The following is a 16,185-nucleotide window of genomic DNA, read 5'->3' as shown; positions in this document are numbered from 1 at the left end:
GGTCCCCAGATCTTAACTGTTCACATGCCAGACTATACCCAAAGGCTTGGCCCTAGAGGTTTCTGAAACAAAGAGGCATTTCTGGGTCTCATCATCAGCCGCCCTTTGCTTCTCAAATAAATTCAGATCATGGTGGTCCAGAGGCAAGTTTGGAAAAAAGGTACAGCTCTCTTATGTCTCCTAAGTCACTGCAATTAAACCCTTTCATTATCTTAGTAAATCTGGAAAACCTACTCGCCCTGGATGCCTTATGCCCCCAGCTCTCCCCGCAGCCAGCCTGCACGGCGGTCCCCTTACCGTACACATAGGAGATCCCCACGAGCTCAAAAATGGCGATGATGACGAGGGCGTAGGACGCAGCGTATGTGTCCACAAGCTGAAACATGTAAATTCCGCCCTGGAGGGAAAGAGAAACCACATCAGTGGGCCTGGATCCAGGCTCTTCCCACTGGGAAGAACAGCCAATGCTTCCATGCCAGGGAGAGTCAGGTGCAAGCAAGGCATCAAAGGATCTCCCCTCCCCTCCACAGTAGTAACTGAAACCTGGTCCAGAACACAGGCTGGTGGCCTTGCCATGTTAGCAGAGCAGGCCCTCGAGAGACTCAGCCAATCAACAGAACAAGCACAGAAAAGTGATCTAACATCTCCCTCTTAAAGGGCAAAGGTCAGCGTCTCAAGATGTACAGGTGAAAACAGGCAGACGACTTCATTTTTGCCTTAAGCAATAGATCATCATCTCTACCCATAAAGCTGCATTTGACTGACCTTCATATGACCTTTAGGTGTTGATGGGGATTCCTCCCACATCCCCCTGCATCTTTACCTTGCTGCTTACGTCTCTCTATAAGAGATGAGGCTTAGAGAGCCTCTTATTCCAATTCATCATTTCACAGATGAAGAAGAGAAAGGCCCAGAAGCAGTGAGTTGCTCAGGGTCACAGAGAGAGCAAAAGCAACATAGATGCTGAGTGAGCTAACACTCAATTTACTGAGACACTCAGGACTAGAAGGAATCCCATTGCTGTCAGACTCCCATGTTTATTGAGTTACCAACTGGAAACTTCTCTGGTCAGTAAATTTGGATTTTCCTGTACTCTATTTTCCTGAAGTAGGACACACCTGCCTTGTTGGCTCAAGAAAGCTACATCTCAATTATGAAGATGCTACAAGTAACCTTGGTAGTAGCCAAGGTGACATGTTTCCATCTGTGGGCAGAATCCCTAATGAGCTGGTGCTGTCTACACAGACGTGACAGGGATTGGCTACTCTTATGAGTCTGAGAGCGAAGGGTAAAAGGATGAGCCTTCGGTCCCCCGCGTGTGCTGTCCCCACGCCTGTGGCCAGCAGGCTGCTTACCTGAGTGATCATCGGAAAGCCCATGATGAAGAAGCAAACGCAACAGCCCAGAGTGAAGACCGGCTTGTGTGTGCGCAGGTACTTGGGGAACTCGTCCGAGATGGAGGTCACGATGGTCTCGATGGTGGCAAACTGGAACGGGGCCAGGAAAGGAACAGCTCAGACAAGCCACCCAACCCAAAAGCTTCCCCAAGTCCTTTGTGTTTCCCACCAGGGAAAGCCGTGTGTGTATTGGGTTGTTCTTAGGAATGCATCCCCTGCTGGGTCTAGAGGGCTTTGTTCGAGTCCAACCCACAAGGCCAGCAAGAGGATCCAACAGGATGTGAACTTGAGAAACTGCCTTTCCAGCCCCCAGAGACTGCACTCACGCTCATCCATCATGATATCTGAAGCTTCACTTGGTATTCATGAGATGCAAATTCCTTTCCTCCAGTTTATCTCGAATTTGATCTTCTACTTGAAAAAAAACCCTCTCTGCATCCAACCACTAAACTCTGAGCACCTGTCAGTAAGATTTGTGGCCGTCTCAGCCCCACGGCAATCTCCCTAAAACCGACTTCATATTATCCTCCCTGATCCAGCCCCACAGAATTTGCATTGGCAAAATGACACCCAAGCAGGAAGGACACGGGCTAAAACCTGCACGCAGAACGGAGGGAGGATGGCTTCTTTGCACCATCCCACGAGTCACCCACAAATACAGAGCTATCCTGAGCCCTGGACAGGGGCCTCACCATCCTGTATCGCCTGGGGAAACATTCGGGGCCACAGGCTGGATGCAGGGCCCAGGAGAGGGGGTGTTCAGGAGGAGCCTCAGGCGGGTGTCAGAGGGGGAGGGGAAGGGGCTCACCATAGTGTCAAGTCCAAGAGTGAGGAGCATCAGGAAAAAGATGATGGCCCAGAACGGAGAGAGGGGCAGCCTGGTTAAGGCTTCTGGGTAAACCACAAATGCAATGCCTGGCCCTGAAAGGAACAAGACAGATGATTGCGAACAGGCCCAGCTCCAGGCCCCCTCTACCTGGAAGCCCACAGGGGTTTTTCCGCATATTGTATGCTGCTTATTTTCCCTCATCTCCTTCCACTTTTCCAGTTAGACCTCAAGTTCCTTGAAGGGAAGGACCAGGGGCATCAGGTCCACACCTCGGGGACCTCAGAGGGGAGGCTAAAAATAGTGCCAAAGCAGACTCGGAGTCCAAAGCCAGGCTGTGTCCCACGCATATACCACAAAAACCCCCATCTTTGTGTTGATGAGTTGGGGGAGCATATACTAATTACCCTGTAGAACAGTAATTCTCAACCAAGGCTGAGTTTAGGCCCCACCCCTTCCCAGGTGACATTGCGCAATATCTGGAGACAGTTTTGACTCTCATTACTGGGGTGGGGGGAAGATTACTGACATTTAGTGGGCAGAGACCAGGGATGCAATGCACAGGACAGTCCCCACGACAAAGAATGACCCAACCCAAAGGTCGAGAGTGCTGAGGTTGAGAGACCCAGCTCTACAGGCTAGACCACGCCCGGAATGACATCATTTCCTCCCTAGTCACTCCTCCAGGAGAAGCCTTTTGCATAAATCACAAGTCCATCTACCACTTTTACTATCTTGCCTTAGAAAGGCTTGGTGAAGATGGGGCTACATCAATCCATGGGTAATCAATTAGGGAGAGGGGCCGTGAGGCAAAGCGTAAAGGCGAAGAGAGCTTGGGCTCTAATGGTCAGACAGATCTGGGTCCAAATTCAGACTCCATGACTTACTGGCTATGCAACCCTAGACAAGTTATTTCATTTCTATAAGCCTTCATGTTGCCCATCTGTAAAATGGGAATAGAAGAGTCCCTTACAGGGTATTTATGAGGAACAAATGAGAGAGCACAGGCAGAGCACGGAGACCAATACCTGTCACGTCGTGAGCACTCACAGAATATTCGCTTTTATTACGAGTGGACAAAGAACTTGGACACTAGCCGTCCCGATTCGGGGTTTTCCACAAATATGGCACGTGGTCTTGGCAGAGGTTGTCTGAGCTGCCATTTCTCTGCCCTCACAAAGCCTGCCAGCCGTTCCTACCTGCCTCACGGCCTCGCAGGGAAGATTACTGTGACCCACGGTGGCTGAAGACCCGGCACTTACGCATTTCCTTGTAAACAGAAAACTGAATGGTGACGGGCAGAGACAAGCGAATGCCGGGCTGATCCGCGGCCAGCACACGCCTGGAAACCAGATAGTGCAGCACCTGGAGTTTTTATAACTCAAGCATAGCAGCACCTTTTTAAACTAGAATTTATCAGGTTGTTCGTTTGTAATGTTGCCGAGGGCCTTGGGGTGTTTAAAGTATAAAGCCTTGAATGCCTCACATAGCCCCACGTTATGCATTTATTGAACGGATGGCACGGCCAGCCTCCGAAGGCTCCCTATGTGAGCCATTAAAGTCTGTATTAAGCTACAGTTCAAACAGGTCTCAGATGCAGAACACGGAGGAATCCAGTCCGGTGCTGTGGCGACAGCTGGGCCCATAAAGCGGACAAGAAGGTCTTGAAATAGCCGCTGCCGGAGGTCCTCGTTGATTGCTTTAACAGGATTTGGCCCTTTGGACTTTACTGCTTTTTTAGGGGGCAGGAAACAATTTCAAAACATCCGGCCTATTCCAATTACATCTGCTTCCCTAAAGTACCCAGGTGAAGGGATCGCTTTCAGCAAACTCAGTGTATCTAAGATGGCTGGGGAGTGGATTTTTAAAATACATTTTTGTATTATTTTGTACAGTTCCGTTTGGTTTTGTTTTTTTACTGGAAAAATGGATTGACAGTCCTGGCAGAGCTTTCCCCAGACGAGGCCCATCTGTCCCATAGAGGCCGAGTCCCGCTCCTCTCCTCTCCCACAGGGAGGCAGTGTTAAGTATAGCCCCGTGGCTGGAAGGCAGGCTCCATTCCCCCGCGGGCTGCAAACCCAGCTCTGCCTCCTGCCAGCCATGGGACTTGAGGTGCTGCTTGTTCTCTCTGGATAAACAGTCCCTTCAATTCTGTGAGAAGTAAATGTATTGATACAACTAAGGGCTCAGAACAATGCCCGGACCTAGTGAGGACTTAGGAAAGAGAAATCATTCATACTCTTCCCATGAGAGGGGATCAAAGAGGTTCTGCATGCCAGCAACGTGGACAGGAGGTCTCTGTCGTCCTTTCTCCTAGAGAACCACTCAAGACACGACCAGGGCTCGGGTCAACGCAGGACGGTGCGATCCCAGCACCCTGGGTGAGCCTCTCTGCTGTGAAGCCTATTACAAATGGAAAAGTTCTCAGAGAATACACGGCCGGACCCCTGTGTTTTGGAAGGAAGGACTGGCTCCAGGTGATAGACAGACAATCGGATGGATGGTCAGTCCCCGTTTGAGAGTCTTCATTTTGGTCAGCAGTGTCTCTGAACGATGAGGGACCTAGACCCGGGACCCTAAATCCAACACGCACATTTGTGTTCATTGACTACGGTCTAACTCAGTCTTTCTGAGGGTGGCTGAGTAGGTCTGCTGTCAGTAGAGCTTCCAGGTAGGTGTGGACCATGAGTCTCAGCGCCACAGGCAGTAAGGAAGGTGATTGGCAAGTGACCGTAAAGGTTGACTTCCCAAAACGGTGCTTTTCAGGAGTGGATGACTGAGAAGGACATGGCCCCTTCCCTATGCTCATGTCGGAAGCAGAGGATGGCCTGGTGTCATCACCAGTCCTGCCCTCGTCCCCCTCAAAACCGGCTGAGATTTGGAGAAATGACACTAACAGCCCCTTCGAAGGGGCTGGTAAACAAAATAGAACTGTTAGGTCATTAAAGAGAACCTGTTTTGGACTAAAGACCAGAACACAGAGACTGACGTTGGGTCAGCAAACATGTACCGACTGTCTGTGTGCGCGTGTGACCCAGCTAGGAGGGAGTGGGGCTGGCACGGACGCAGGCCCACCCCAAATCCCTGTCCCGGATTCTGCAGAGCCCCCATCATCCCTGAGAAAATGAGACATCCTGCAAATCACATCTAAGAATGTGTGCAAACTCAGATGAACTGGGATAGCTGCCCCACGGGGTCTGACAGGAGGCCTCACGAGCCAGCGCCTGCTCCCCTCGGGGCCTGTCCCTGTGCTGGTGACGATGAGAAATGGCCACACGCTAACACAAGCTGTTAGAACCTGTAGGAAGTGTTCTCCTCCCCATTTAAATCGGAGGAAGTGAATAAAATCTGGAAAGGGGACATTTCAGAAAGAAACACGGGCAATTGTCTTCGTCTTTCTTTGTATAGGAAAAACAAACTCCTGTTTGGGTTTTAGTGACATGTGCCCCCAAATCCCTTTTCTGGGACAGGAAGGAGCTCAGAAGAATGATCTAAAGTGGCCCCACATCTCAGGACTCATAACCCCGGCAACGTGGCCACTGGCTCACAGTGAGCTTGGCCGTCATGTCACAAAAATCACAAACACCTCAGATCTACTGGAAAGTGGGGCAGGACCTCCCAGCTCCAGCGACTCCACTGGGAGGACATGAGGACAGCTGGGGCGGCACAGGCACCCCTGCAGACAAGGCCTTCTTCTCCCCCCTCACCCCGGGACCCCCATCCCTCCCCCCCACGCTCCCCAAGGAGTTGAGCATTCTCAATGAGGGAGGGGCATTCACTCCCCAACGCCCAATTTAATGCAGTGCTGCAAAACCAAACCTCCCTGGGGGTTTAACACTCTTTCCGGGAGAGGTAATTACCCCCCTGCAATATGCCAGTTCTTAACTCTTTGAGGCCCGCTGTGCACCAGCCCCACCGGTGAAGCCATAATTAATTATCCCTGGGGAGCCAGCAGAGAGCCGGCAGCCCACCAAGAAGGTGACATTTCTAGGGCTTCGCTCTCTCCTGGGCTGGCGTCCAAGCCAAGCCGTTATCTGAGAACTGCAGTGAGCTCCTCCAAGGAAGGTAATGGCACAGAGAGCTGCTCACAGGGACACACTGCGGACTGTCACGTCTCCACACGTCCATCCCTGGCCCGGTCCCGACACCGACGCAGCCCATGAACACCTGATTAGAGCATGATCATAATAACAGGCAACAGCCACAGTGAAATCCGTTCATCACAGAAACCTAGTAAACACCCAAATCCTTCACGGAGTAAGGCTGGGTGGAAATAAAAAGAGTTAAATAAAAATATTAAACACTACCTACAAAATGCTGTGCGAGAAATACAGACGAAGTGAGATAAAAATGAAAGCTCTCTGTAAACTGGAAAGTACCATACAAATGTTAGCCATTAACACAGGGATCACTTGGACAGAAAGTGAACCTTTATCGTAGTTCCCTCCCACCATGGTTATCCAAGCTTCCCACCCACTGGGGGGACAAACACCGCAGGTCTGCATTACTAACTAAGAGAAGGCCCTGAGAGCACGCTCGACCTGACCAACAGAAAACGCTTTGTCAGGAAAAGGCTGGCTCTGAAGTCAGTGCTCCTTTCAGCACTAGAACCGGGTTTGTCCAGAGCTCTCTGCAAGGAGTGTGTCATGCAGTAGTCCGTGCCCACACCGGCTCCAGGGGCATCTAAAGAAGCCTCTATCTGTCCCTAACAGGGGCAACAGGTAGAGAGCTTCCTTATTCAGGGTGGAGCTGACTTCAGAGAAGAAAGGGAAAGAAAGGAGAGGAGAGGGAAGCAGGAATGGGACTGTCATAACAACCCCTCTGGTTAGGCACCGGCCAGCTCTAACCCCGCCTGAGCTTCCCACTCAAGCTTGTTGCCATCCCCCAACAAAGGGGCCCTGGGCTCTCCCATTACCCCTGCGGCTATTCCAGAAGGCCAGCGTCCCAAGATAGCATAGGTCAGGAGCTCATGAGGTGACCGTACCTTGGTCCGCCACGTTCTCGATGTTGACCTTGCGTTCATTGGCCATGAAGCCAATAACCGAGAAGATGACGAAGCCGGCAAAGATGCTCGTGGCACTGTTGGTGCAGGTTACAATGAGAGTGTCCCTGGGGGGAGGAGACAAGAGTTTGCCATTAGGTGTGCTTCGCGAGTCGGAAGGGACAAGGGGAAGCACACATAAAACGTGCCTGTGTGTTCGTATGCACACGTGTATATGTGTTCATGTCCATTTCTAAACATGTTTTCACTGTCCTGACCAAGGACCCCCTTGGGTCGATTTTCTAAATCCAAAAGGCTCAAAAACATTTCTCCTAACTGCCCTGTTCCCGGGGCCTCTGGGTCAGACAGAGCTCTAGCCCCATGTGCTCTAGAGCCAGGGCTCCTCTCATCAAAGTGGCAGAGGCAGGACTGTCCATCAGAGCAGAAACGGAGGGTTTGGAGCCTTTCAAGGACTCCTGGATAGGTACCACATATGAGAGAAGAGGAGGCGGCGGGACCATGAAAGGCCACCAAGGTTTGAGGACAGCCTGGATTTGGAGCACACAGAAGCCCAGGGGGTGAGGCAGGTGAGACCAGCCCTCTGTCTTCACCCTGGCGCCCTCTACTGGTACAGCTGCGGTTCCCCAGCCTGCCTGTCTGGCCAACCTAGACTGGGAAGAGAGGTCAAGCCAGACGGAGCCTCAGAGGCAATTCAAATCCTGATCCTCCCACCCACTGGCAGTATGACCTTGAGCAAGTCACTTCTTTCCACTATGATTTTAAATGGTGTCAATGACCCCGCCTTTCTCACAGGTGGTTGTGTGCAGAGCCTGGCCCAGAGCCTGTGCTAAGTAAACAACCCACCTTGTCTGGCCTCTTAGCTTACTGATGAGGAAACTGAGGCACAGAAGGAGGAAATGGGTTCATTCATGATGGGTCAGGATTTGAATCCAGACTCCCTGCCCAGCTCCGTGTTCCTTCTGCCACACTACAGAGCCTCCTTTCTACCAAAGTGCGGAGCAACGCGTCCCGCTCAACCTGCATTCAGACCAGTCCCTGGGTCATAAATTAATGAGCAGCCATGACCAAAGAAGTTCACACACCTTCGCTGACATTCCAGCTGTTATGGGCTGAATTGTGTGCCCCCGAATTCCTATGCTGAAGTTCTAATCCCCCAGTACCTCAGAATGTGACTGTGTTTGGAGACAGGGTCTTTACACAGGGAATTAAATTAAAAAGAAGTCATCAGGGTGCGTCCTCATCCCATATCACTGGTGTCCTTGCAAGGAGAGGCGATGAGGACACAGATCCACACGCAGAGGGAAGACCGCGTGAAGACGCAGGGAGGAGATGGCCATACAGCCAAGGAGAGAAGACTCAGAAGAAATCAACCCTGCCAACACCTCAATCTTGGACTTCCAGTCTCCAGAACTGTGCGAAAATTAATTTCTGTTGTTTAGGCCGCACGCTCTGTGATCCTTGTTCCGGCAGCCCTCGCAAGCTCGTACACAGGCTCTCTCCAGCCTGGCCTCAGCCGAGCTCCGGCCGGTTTCCTTCTAGCCTCGACCTTCTGCTCCAGTCCCCGGACCTGCTCCCACCCACATCTCCATCACTCCCGCCCACCTCTGGCTGTTCCGCCCCGTGACGTACACTCCCGCCTCCCCTGCACCTGCTAGAACGTGGTCCCGCAGAGATCTCACCTCTATGGAGCCATCCCCGCTCCGGCCACAGCTTAACTATAATCTGTTCCTCTCCGTTCACCAAATAGCTCATACGTTATCATAATAACAACGGCAGCTGTCATCGAGTGCCTACTACGTGTGAAGTACATGGCTCTCACCTCTCCACAAAATACCATCAGCTGCATTTTACAGATGAGAGGAAAGAGGCTCAGAGAAGCGAAGTATTTTGCCCACACCTCGAGATTTAGTAAATGGTGAAGTCATAATCCAAGTCCATCTCACTCTGGGCACTCTCTCTTTCTTTTTCTTTCTTTCTTTCTCTCTCTCTTCTTTCCTTCCTTCCCTTCTCTTTCTTTGTCTTTTCTTCCTTCCTTCCTTCTTTCCTCCTTCTTTCCTTCCCCCCCTTTCCTTCCTTCCTTTCTTCTCTCTCTTCTTCCTTCCTTCTTCCCTCCCTCCTTTTCTCCCTCCCTTCTTTCCTTCCTATTTTGAATCAGCTCTCCAGGAAAATGGACCTTATTTTCTTATTGCTTGCCTAGATGTATTTAACTTTCAGATGTCACCTCCTCCAGGAGCTGTCAGGCTCTCCCAGGTGGAGGTCTTTGGGGTTGCAGAGGCCCTGGTCTAATATCACACCATCCAAATGTTCTCACTCTCACCATGTATCAGAATCTTCCGAGGATCCCATGGACATGTAGATTCCTGGGCCCACCCCACCTCCAGACATTCTGATTAGCAAATCTGGAAAGGGACTCAAATTTTGCATTGTTTTTTCAGCTTTACCGAGGTATAATAATGAATACAAACTATAATATATTTAAAGCATACAACCCGATGATTTGATGCACATACGTACTATGAAAGGGTCCCCACCACATCTACTAATACTTCCATTAGTTAACATATCCATCAACAGAGTTCTCTTTCCCCCACCGTACCTTGCTACTTTTCTTATACAGGTCTCTAGAAAAATACTTGCCAAGTGACGGTGACCATACTTCGGAGACTACCACCTGACTACCTCCATAGCTCACACGTGACTATCCCAGGACACAGCCAGCAGCACAGCACACTCAGGAGAGGCTCAGCTCCATCCCGTAAAGAGCCACTGAGCCCATGTGTCAGAGACAGCCCTGCAAGCAGGGGTCCACGCCACCAGAAGTCAGCAGCTAGGCCCTAGCAGGTGGCTTCCCCTCTGCCAGAGGCAACCCTCTGGCTCTGCTGCAGGGTAAGCATGAGGATGTGGCCTTCGGTGTCTGCTGACTCAGTCCGTTGATCTGTCCCCAGCTCTCATTCCCACTCACCAGCTGTCTCGGGGATATCAAGTGACCCCACGTACCTGTAGCAATTGTTGTGGAATTTGTTGTAAGAAGAGAGTGTGATCAGGCCTCCCCATGCGGCAGACAAAGAGAAGAAAATCTGAGTGGCAGCATCCTTCCAGACCTGGGAGGCCAAAGGGGAGAAGATCCGGGGTCACTGAAGGAGGCTGGCCCAGGGGAGAGGCGTCTCCCCCGCCCAGCACCACATCACCTCCCCAGGGGAAAGGCAGTCCGGAGAAAGCTGACTTTAGCACCCACATACATCATTTGTGCTGGAAACCAAAAGGGCAGGAAATTACCTGCTCAATTCTAAGCAAACGTGAGGAACTCAAACTACACACATTTCATGCTTCCACGTCCTGCTGTGTAGAAAGCTGAGCAGAAGGGGGAGAGCCCTTTCTTTTGCTGCATACACTCTCAAAAGGCAACAGCAAAATACAGTCATGGATACAAGATAAAGATCTGTTTAGATGGACATTCTTACAGATGTCAGCCGCTATTAACCATCTGAAGTTCTACAGTCCCCCCCCCCCCAAGCACGACCACCATCCCACAGTGGTTCTTACACTGCCACATCCTTCTTGAACTTGGCTGGCAATGCCTCTTGGTTCTCTTGGTGATTTCTCTGCATTGTCCTCGTAAGGCTTCAGAAGGCCACTCAGGGGTTAGCGCTAGAGATTTATATGATTTGTAGAATAGACCTCCCATCGTTTTTATAAATTAAATCCAGTTTTAAAATCGTACTTATAATATGCACAGAGAAAGTTCAAGAGCGTGCTGTGTGCTGGCAAGTCTGTGCCTGCCCCAACATCTGTTCTCCCAGACTCCTCAGTAACAAAGCCACGGTTTTCTGTGAAGGCAGCCCTTCGTCCAGCGCAAGGACCGCCTCCCAGCATCAAGGGCAAGAGCGGCTGGGAGAGGATGATCACGTGATCTAGTTTCTGACCCATGATATGAAAATCACGTGCAATGTGGGACTTCTGGGAATTCTCCTTTTTCAAAGAAGGGGTGGGTAGGACCTATGTCCACCTCTTTCCTCACCCCTGTGCTCCCCGGAATGCTGATATGATGGCAGGACGTCTGGCAACTATATAGAAGCGAGTGACTGAGGACGGAAAGACGGGATCTTGGGACCCTGTGGAGCCTTCACTACGTGGAATGCTTCACTATGGACCCCGGGGCCGCTTCTGTGCACACGTGGGAAATAAACTTTTCTCTTGTTCACGCTGTCATTATCTGGGATTGTCCGTTACGTGCAGTCAAACCCAATCCAAGCTACGTGTTCTCAATGTACTCTGTAAAAGCGAGTTTTTCTTTAAGGTGAGAAAATTCACGTATTAAAGAACCCCTCCTTGGGAGGTTTGGGGACTGGGAATTTTAAAGTAAGATACGCCTGCGCAGAGAGGCAAAGAGGCAGTACAGGGCGTGCTCGCCCCGGGCTGGTGCGCCACAAGTCCGCAGATGCGTCTGAGCCCTTTCAGTGATAACTGCTGTGGTTTGTGCTGTTATTTTCCACCAGCAAAACTCCATTCCCAACACACTATAGTTAGTACCAGATGAGTGGCGTGAGGGGGCCTGATGCTAGGAATACGGGGATGGCATTCTTCATTTCAGCCTGCACAGCAGCCCCGGAGGTAGGACCGCAACGTGGGACCCCTACTCCAGGAGTCAGAACACCCCCAGCTGCCCACCTCTCATGAAAGATTTCCTGAGTGCACGACGGCCCAAGGTCATCAGGACCTTGGAAAAGTGACCAACAGCGAGCCACCCCACGGGAGGAAGTCTGACCCCTCTTGTCCAGCTGTCCCAGAGCGGGACTCATCCCCAGGGTGTAAATGAAAGCAGAAGCGCACCGTGGCATCCGTGAGTTTCTCCCACTTAGGCGTGATGAAGTACCAGATCCCAGCGCCGGCCCCGGGCAAGGTCACTCCGCGGATGAGGAGAATCACGAGCACGACGTAGGGGAACGTGGCTGTGAAGTACACCACCTGCAAGAGCCATCCGGAAGAGCGAGTGGGAACAGCAGCGGGGTGTGCCCGCGCGCAGAGGCACCCACAGAGGTAGACTGCGATCGGCCACCTGGACACAAGCTCCCGATGTGGGGACATCCGGGTGGATCCCCCCAGACTCTGCCAGGGCTGGGGACGCAGGGCAGGCCATGGGACCCAAGAGCAGGGAGAACCGGAAATAAAGTCCGTGGGGCGATAGCCAAGGCTGTGGGTGAGTCGGCAGCAGTGCGAAGGCTGCTAAGAAGACAACTCCCTGAGGAACTACCCAGGGAAGAAAGCTACGTGCCTCCCTCTTCCCCAGCTCCGACCCCACCCTCTGCTTGAGGACCCCACATCCACCATTAGAGATGAATCTTTTAGCTTAAGCTTTCCATCCTTGTGTATACAGACACAGCCCGGCGAGGTGCAAAGACCATGATCTTAGACACATTGAAGTTCAGGGCTGCCTGGGTGGCGCAGGTGGTTAAGCGTTCAACTCTCGATTTTGGCTCGGGTCATGATCTCAGGGTGGTGGGATCGAGCTCTGCATCGGGCTCTGTGCTCAGTGGGGAGTCTGCTTGAGATTCTCTCTCCCTCTCCCCCTGCTTACTCTCTCTCTCTAAAGTAAATAAAATCTTTAAAAGAATAATAATAATAAAAGAAACACTTAAGTTCAAATGAAACCACACATCTGGCACTGAGGAGCCGTGAGACCTTCGACGAGCTAATAAGCTCTCTGAGTCTGCTTCTGCCTCTGTACACTGGGCATGATGACACCTTTCTTAAAAAAATAATAGTGTGGATTAATGAGCCACTAGCATAGCCTGATTGATAGTAGATGGCCGTTCAATGCGGTCAAGCTCAACAAGCATTTATTGGCAGTCTGCTATGAACCTGGCTGTGCCAGGTGTTAGATGCATAAAGATGAAGGGATTCAGAACCCGGAGGATCCAGAGACGATGTCTGCTTCACGGGCCACGCCGTCGCACCCGGGACACTGTGAAGTCCAGGGGGGCGTTGCACTACTCAACCTGCAAGTTTGCTAAGATTCAGGGGGATGACCCCTGAGCCGGATTTAGAGGCCAAGGACAACTTAAGGGAGGGGGGGGAGTGGCAGGTGGAGGAGGAAAGTGGGCAAGGCACGCGGGTGAGGGTCTCATGACCCACTATTAGGCTGGCATAGCGTGGAGGCTAAGGGTGATGGGGGCCCTGGGGGCATGGGTCTTTTCTCTGGGAAATAGGGAGCTACTGCGATTTGGGCACACCATGGGAGGCCTTGAATGCCGATCAAAGGACGCTCCTGGATTCTGGTTTCTGGATGCTCCTGGATTCCCTCCTGGGAGGGCCCAGAGTCAAGGCACATTTGGGAAGGAACATCAGCAGAACTTGGGGACTGTGGTTGGATGGGATTTATCTGTCAATCAAACATCTGGGTAAAGAAAGAGCTTGGGATCAGGACGCTGGCCTACACGCTTGAGTTCAAATCCCAGGCCCGTCACTTATGAGTTGGGCCACTCGTGAAACGACTTCACTTCTCTGAGTCTCAGTGTCCACACCTGCAAAGTGGCGATAATGACAGCATATTCCTCGCGGGACTCTTGGAGGAGTACACTGCCACAATTCACACAAGATGGGACAGGTCTGGGGGCACTGGCAACAGAAACGCCACATTAGTCTTGCCCGGGATTCGCCAGTCCTTAAGGTAATAACACTGACAGCCCTCTGCTCACAGGGTAGTTGAAACCCTAATGTGCATCAAAGAACCTTACAAGGATGAGGCTCGGCTCTCCCCAAACCCTCTCTGATCCTTGAGGTGGTCAAGCACTGTGGGCTCAGAGCCCCCCATTCCCACATTCCCACCTGCTGCCTTCCCTCCTGGGGTGCCTAGAACACCCGTCCCTTGGGAGGGAGACACGGTGCCACCACACACTGGCCGCCCAGACCCCAGGGCCTGGCAGGAGGCTCTAGAATGGCAGTGATTGGCAGGCTCTGGGTTTTCAGGGGACGAGGACTGATTCAGGGACTTGCAGAGGTGGGTGGAGGGAAGGTTAGGATTGAGACTAAGATATAACTCTTGGGGTCATTTCATTAAGCATTTGGGTATATCAGTAAACACAGCAAAGACGCTTGCTCTCAAATAGCTGACATTCTAGCTAGGGACGTAGACAGCCAGTAGTGGTCATAATCATATTATCCGTGGCCTATTAGAAGGTGACGAGTGCACTGGGAAGCAGAGAAAGTAGAGCAGGGTAAAGGGGGGTAGGGCATGCTGGGGAGGGCGGTTTGGAAGATAACTAGGGCAGACAGGGAAGAAGGCCTCATTGACGAGTTGGCCAAGACTTGAAGGAAGTGAGAGTGACCCAACTGGATATGTGGGAGAACAGTCCAGACAGAGGGAACCGCTGGCGTAAAGGCCCTAAGGAGAGAGTGTTCCTGACTTGTAGTAAGAGCAAGGAGGAGGCCAGTGTGGCTGGCGGGAGCACAGGTAGGAGAGGAAGGCAGAGAGGTGGGGGGGGTGGAGAACAGATCATGTCGAGCCTTGTGTGGCCTTTTCTGTGGGACGTAGGGAGCTATGCAGCGGTTTGGGCAGAGGGGTGACAGGATCTGACATTTCAGCGGGCATGGGTTGCTCTGCTGGGGGTATACTGCAGGGGCGCAAGAGGAGAAGCAGGGACAGCAGGTAGGAGGCCGGACTGTACTCCTGACAAGGGACAGTGACACCTCCAACCAGGGATATGCTTTTGCTGGAAGAGTGACAGAAGTTCCTGACGACACAATGTGGAACGAGAGAGGGGTCAGGGATACGCCCAACGGGCGTGGCCTCAGCAGCTGAAAGGGTAGAGTCCCCACTGCGCCAGGCTGCAAGTTAAGGAAACAGGAGGGGCCATTTCTTCCTCTAAACCCCACCTACCATCAAGGTCAAGTCTTTCTTTCTGGCTACCGAGCAGGGACAGGCAGGTCTCCTTTCTCTGCACTGCTACGCCACTGGTCAGGGAACGTGATTGCCAGGGGCTGTGGGGGAGGGCAGCCCCCTCCCCCCCACCAAACCCACCTCTCTTTCCCTTGAAGCAAAGTCCTTCGGCACAGAGACATTGTGAAACCCAAAGGCATTTGACATCTCAGGAGAAATTCACCACCCCAGGACAGCCCCGGGGTTGTCCTCCTGGCTGTGGGAGGGAGCTGGGAGGGGGAGAAGATCCTGACCAGTCTGACCTCCCCACCCCAACAAGACAGTAGGGCAGGTGACAAATGAAGGAATATCCTTTTCACCTCCTGATCATGGGGGCTGGTAGGAAGTGAGGATGGGAGGAGCCAAGGGAGAAGAGGTGACCCAGGGAGCAGGGGACCAGCAGAAGAAAACCACCTGCATGGCACCAGTCTCCCCAGCTGGGACACCTGTTCTCATCCACCTACTAGAGCCTGTTTGCACGCAGCCGCTTCTGGAGCGCCTTCTATGGATCAGCTGTGAGTAGTCCCATTTTGCAGAAGAGGAAACTGAGACTCCAATTACGCATGTCACAAGGGGTGAAGCATCAGCTCACTCAAGGTCTCCCAGCTGGAGCCGAGATCCAAACCCAAAGCTTTCTAATTCCAAAGCCTCTGCTCCTCCCAGCAAGGCCACCCTGCAGGCCACGTGATCAGAAATGAGCAAGGCAGAGCTGGGACTAGGGTGCAGTGAGTGAGGCTCTAAGGGGGCCACACTGAAGGGGGCACTCACTCTCAGGGGCTGACCCCACACTTGCAGGAGCCTAAGAGGGAGCGTCTCCTTAAACTTTGCCACCCTAGGCGTTTGCCTGCCTCACCCAGGTCCAGGCCCTGGTGTGTGGGACGATGCGCTCACTTTGTGGGTGGTGACGTGATGAACTGAAAGGGACCACGGTTTGGTGTATAAATCCTGGGCATTTATATTCAAATGCGAGTCGGGTGTACCTGGAGAATTCCGTGCACAGCTTGTGTTGGGGGGCTCGGGGAGGGGGGCCTTCAGAATGTGCTCG

At 52.2% G+C, this 16,185-nt stretch overlaps 1 protein-coding gene across 1 annotated transcript in view; it reads right to left on the bottom strand.

Annotated features, from left to right (window-relative positions):
• Nucleotides 1–16,185, bottom strand: part of SLC6A5 (solute carrier family 6 member 5) — a 50,906-nt gene that overhangs the window by 12,006 nt on the left and 22,715 nt on the right. Inside the window, exons 8-13 of the mRNA XM_048213864.1 lie at nucleotides 12,056–12,190; nucleotides 10,223–10,326; nucleotides 7,208–7,332; nucleotides 2,206–2,318; nucleotides 1,356–1,487; nucleotides 298–397 (exon numbers count right to left, since the gene is read on the bottom strand). Coding sequence (XP_048069821.1) covers nucleotides 298–397; nucleotides 1,356–1,487; nucleotides 2,206–2,318; nucleotides 7,208–7,332; nucleotides 10,223–10,326; nucleotides 12,056–12,190 — 709 coding nt within the window. The remainder of the gene's footprint in view (nucleotides 1–297; nucleotides 398–1,355; nucleotides 1,488–2,205; nucleotides 2,319–7,207; nucleotides 7,333–10,222; nucleotides 10,327–12,055; nucleotides 12,191–16,185) is intronic.

Source organism: Ursus arctos, unplaced genomic scaffold (genome assembly GCF_023065955.2).
Source record: "Ursus arctos isolate Adak ecotype North America unplaced genomic scaffold, UrsArc2.0 scaffold_23, whole genome shotgun sequence".
Classification (NCBI taxonomy): Eukaryota; Metazoa; Chordata; class Mammalia; order Carnivora; family Ursidae; genus Ursus; species Ursus arctos.
The sequence above is the reverse complement of the archived record's forward strand: the minus strand, read 5'-3'. Positions and strand labels throughout refer to the sequence as shown.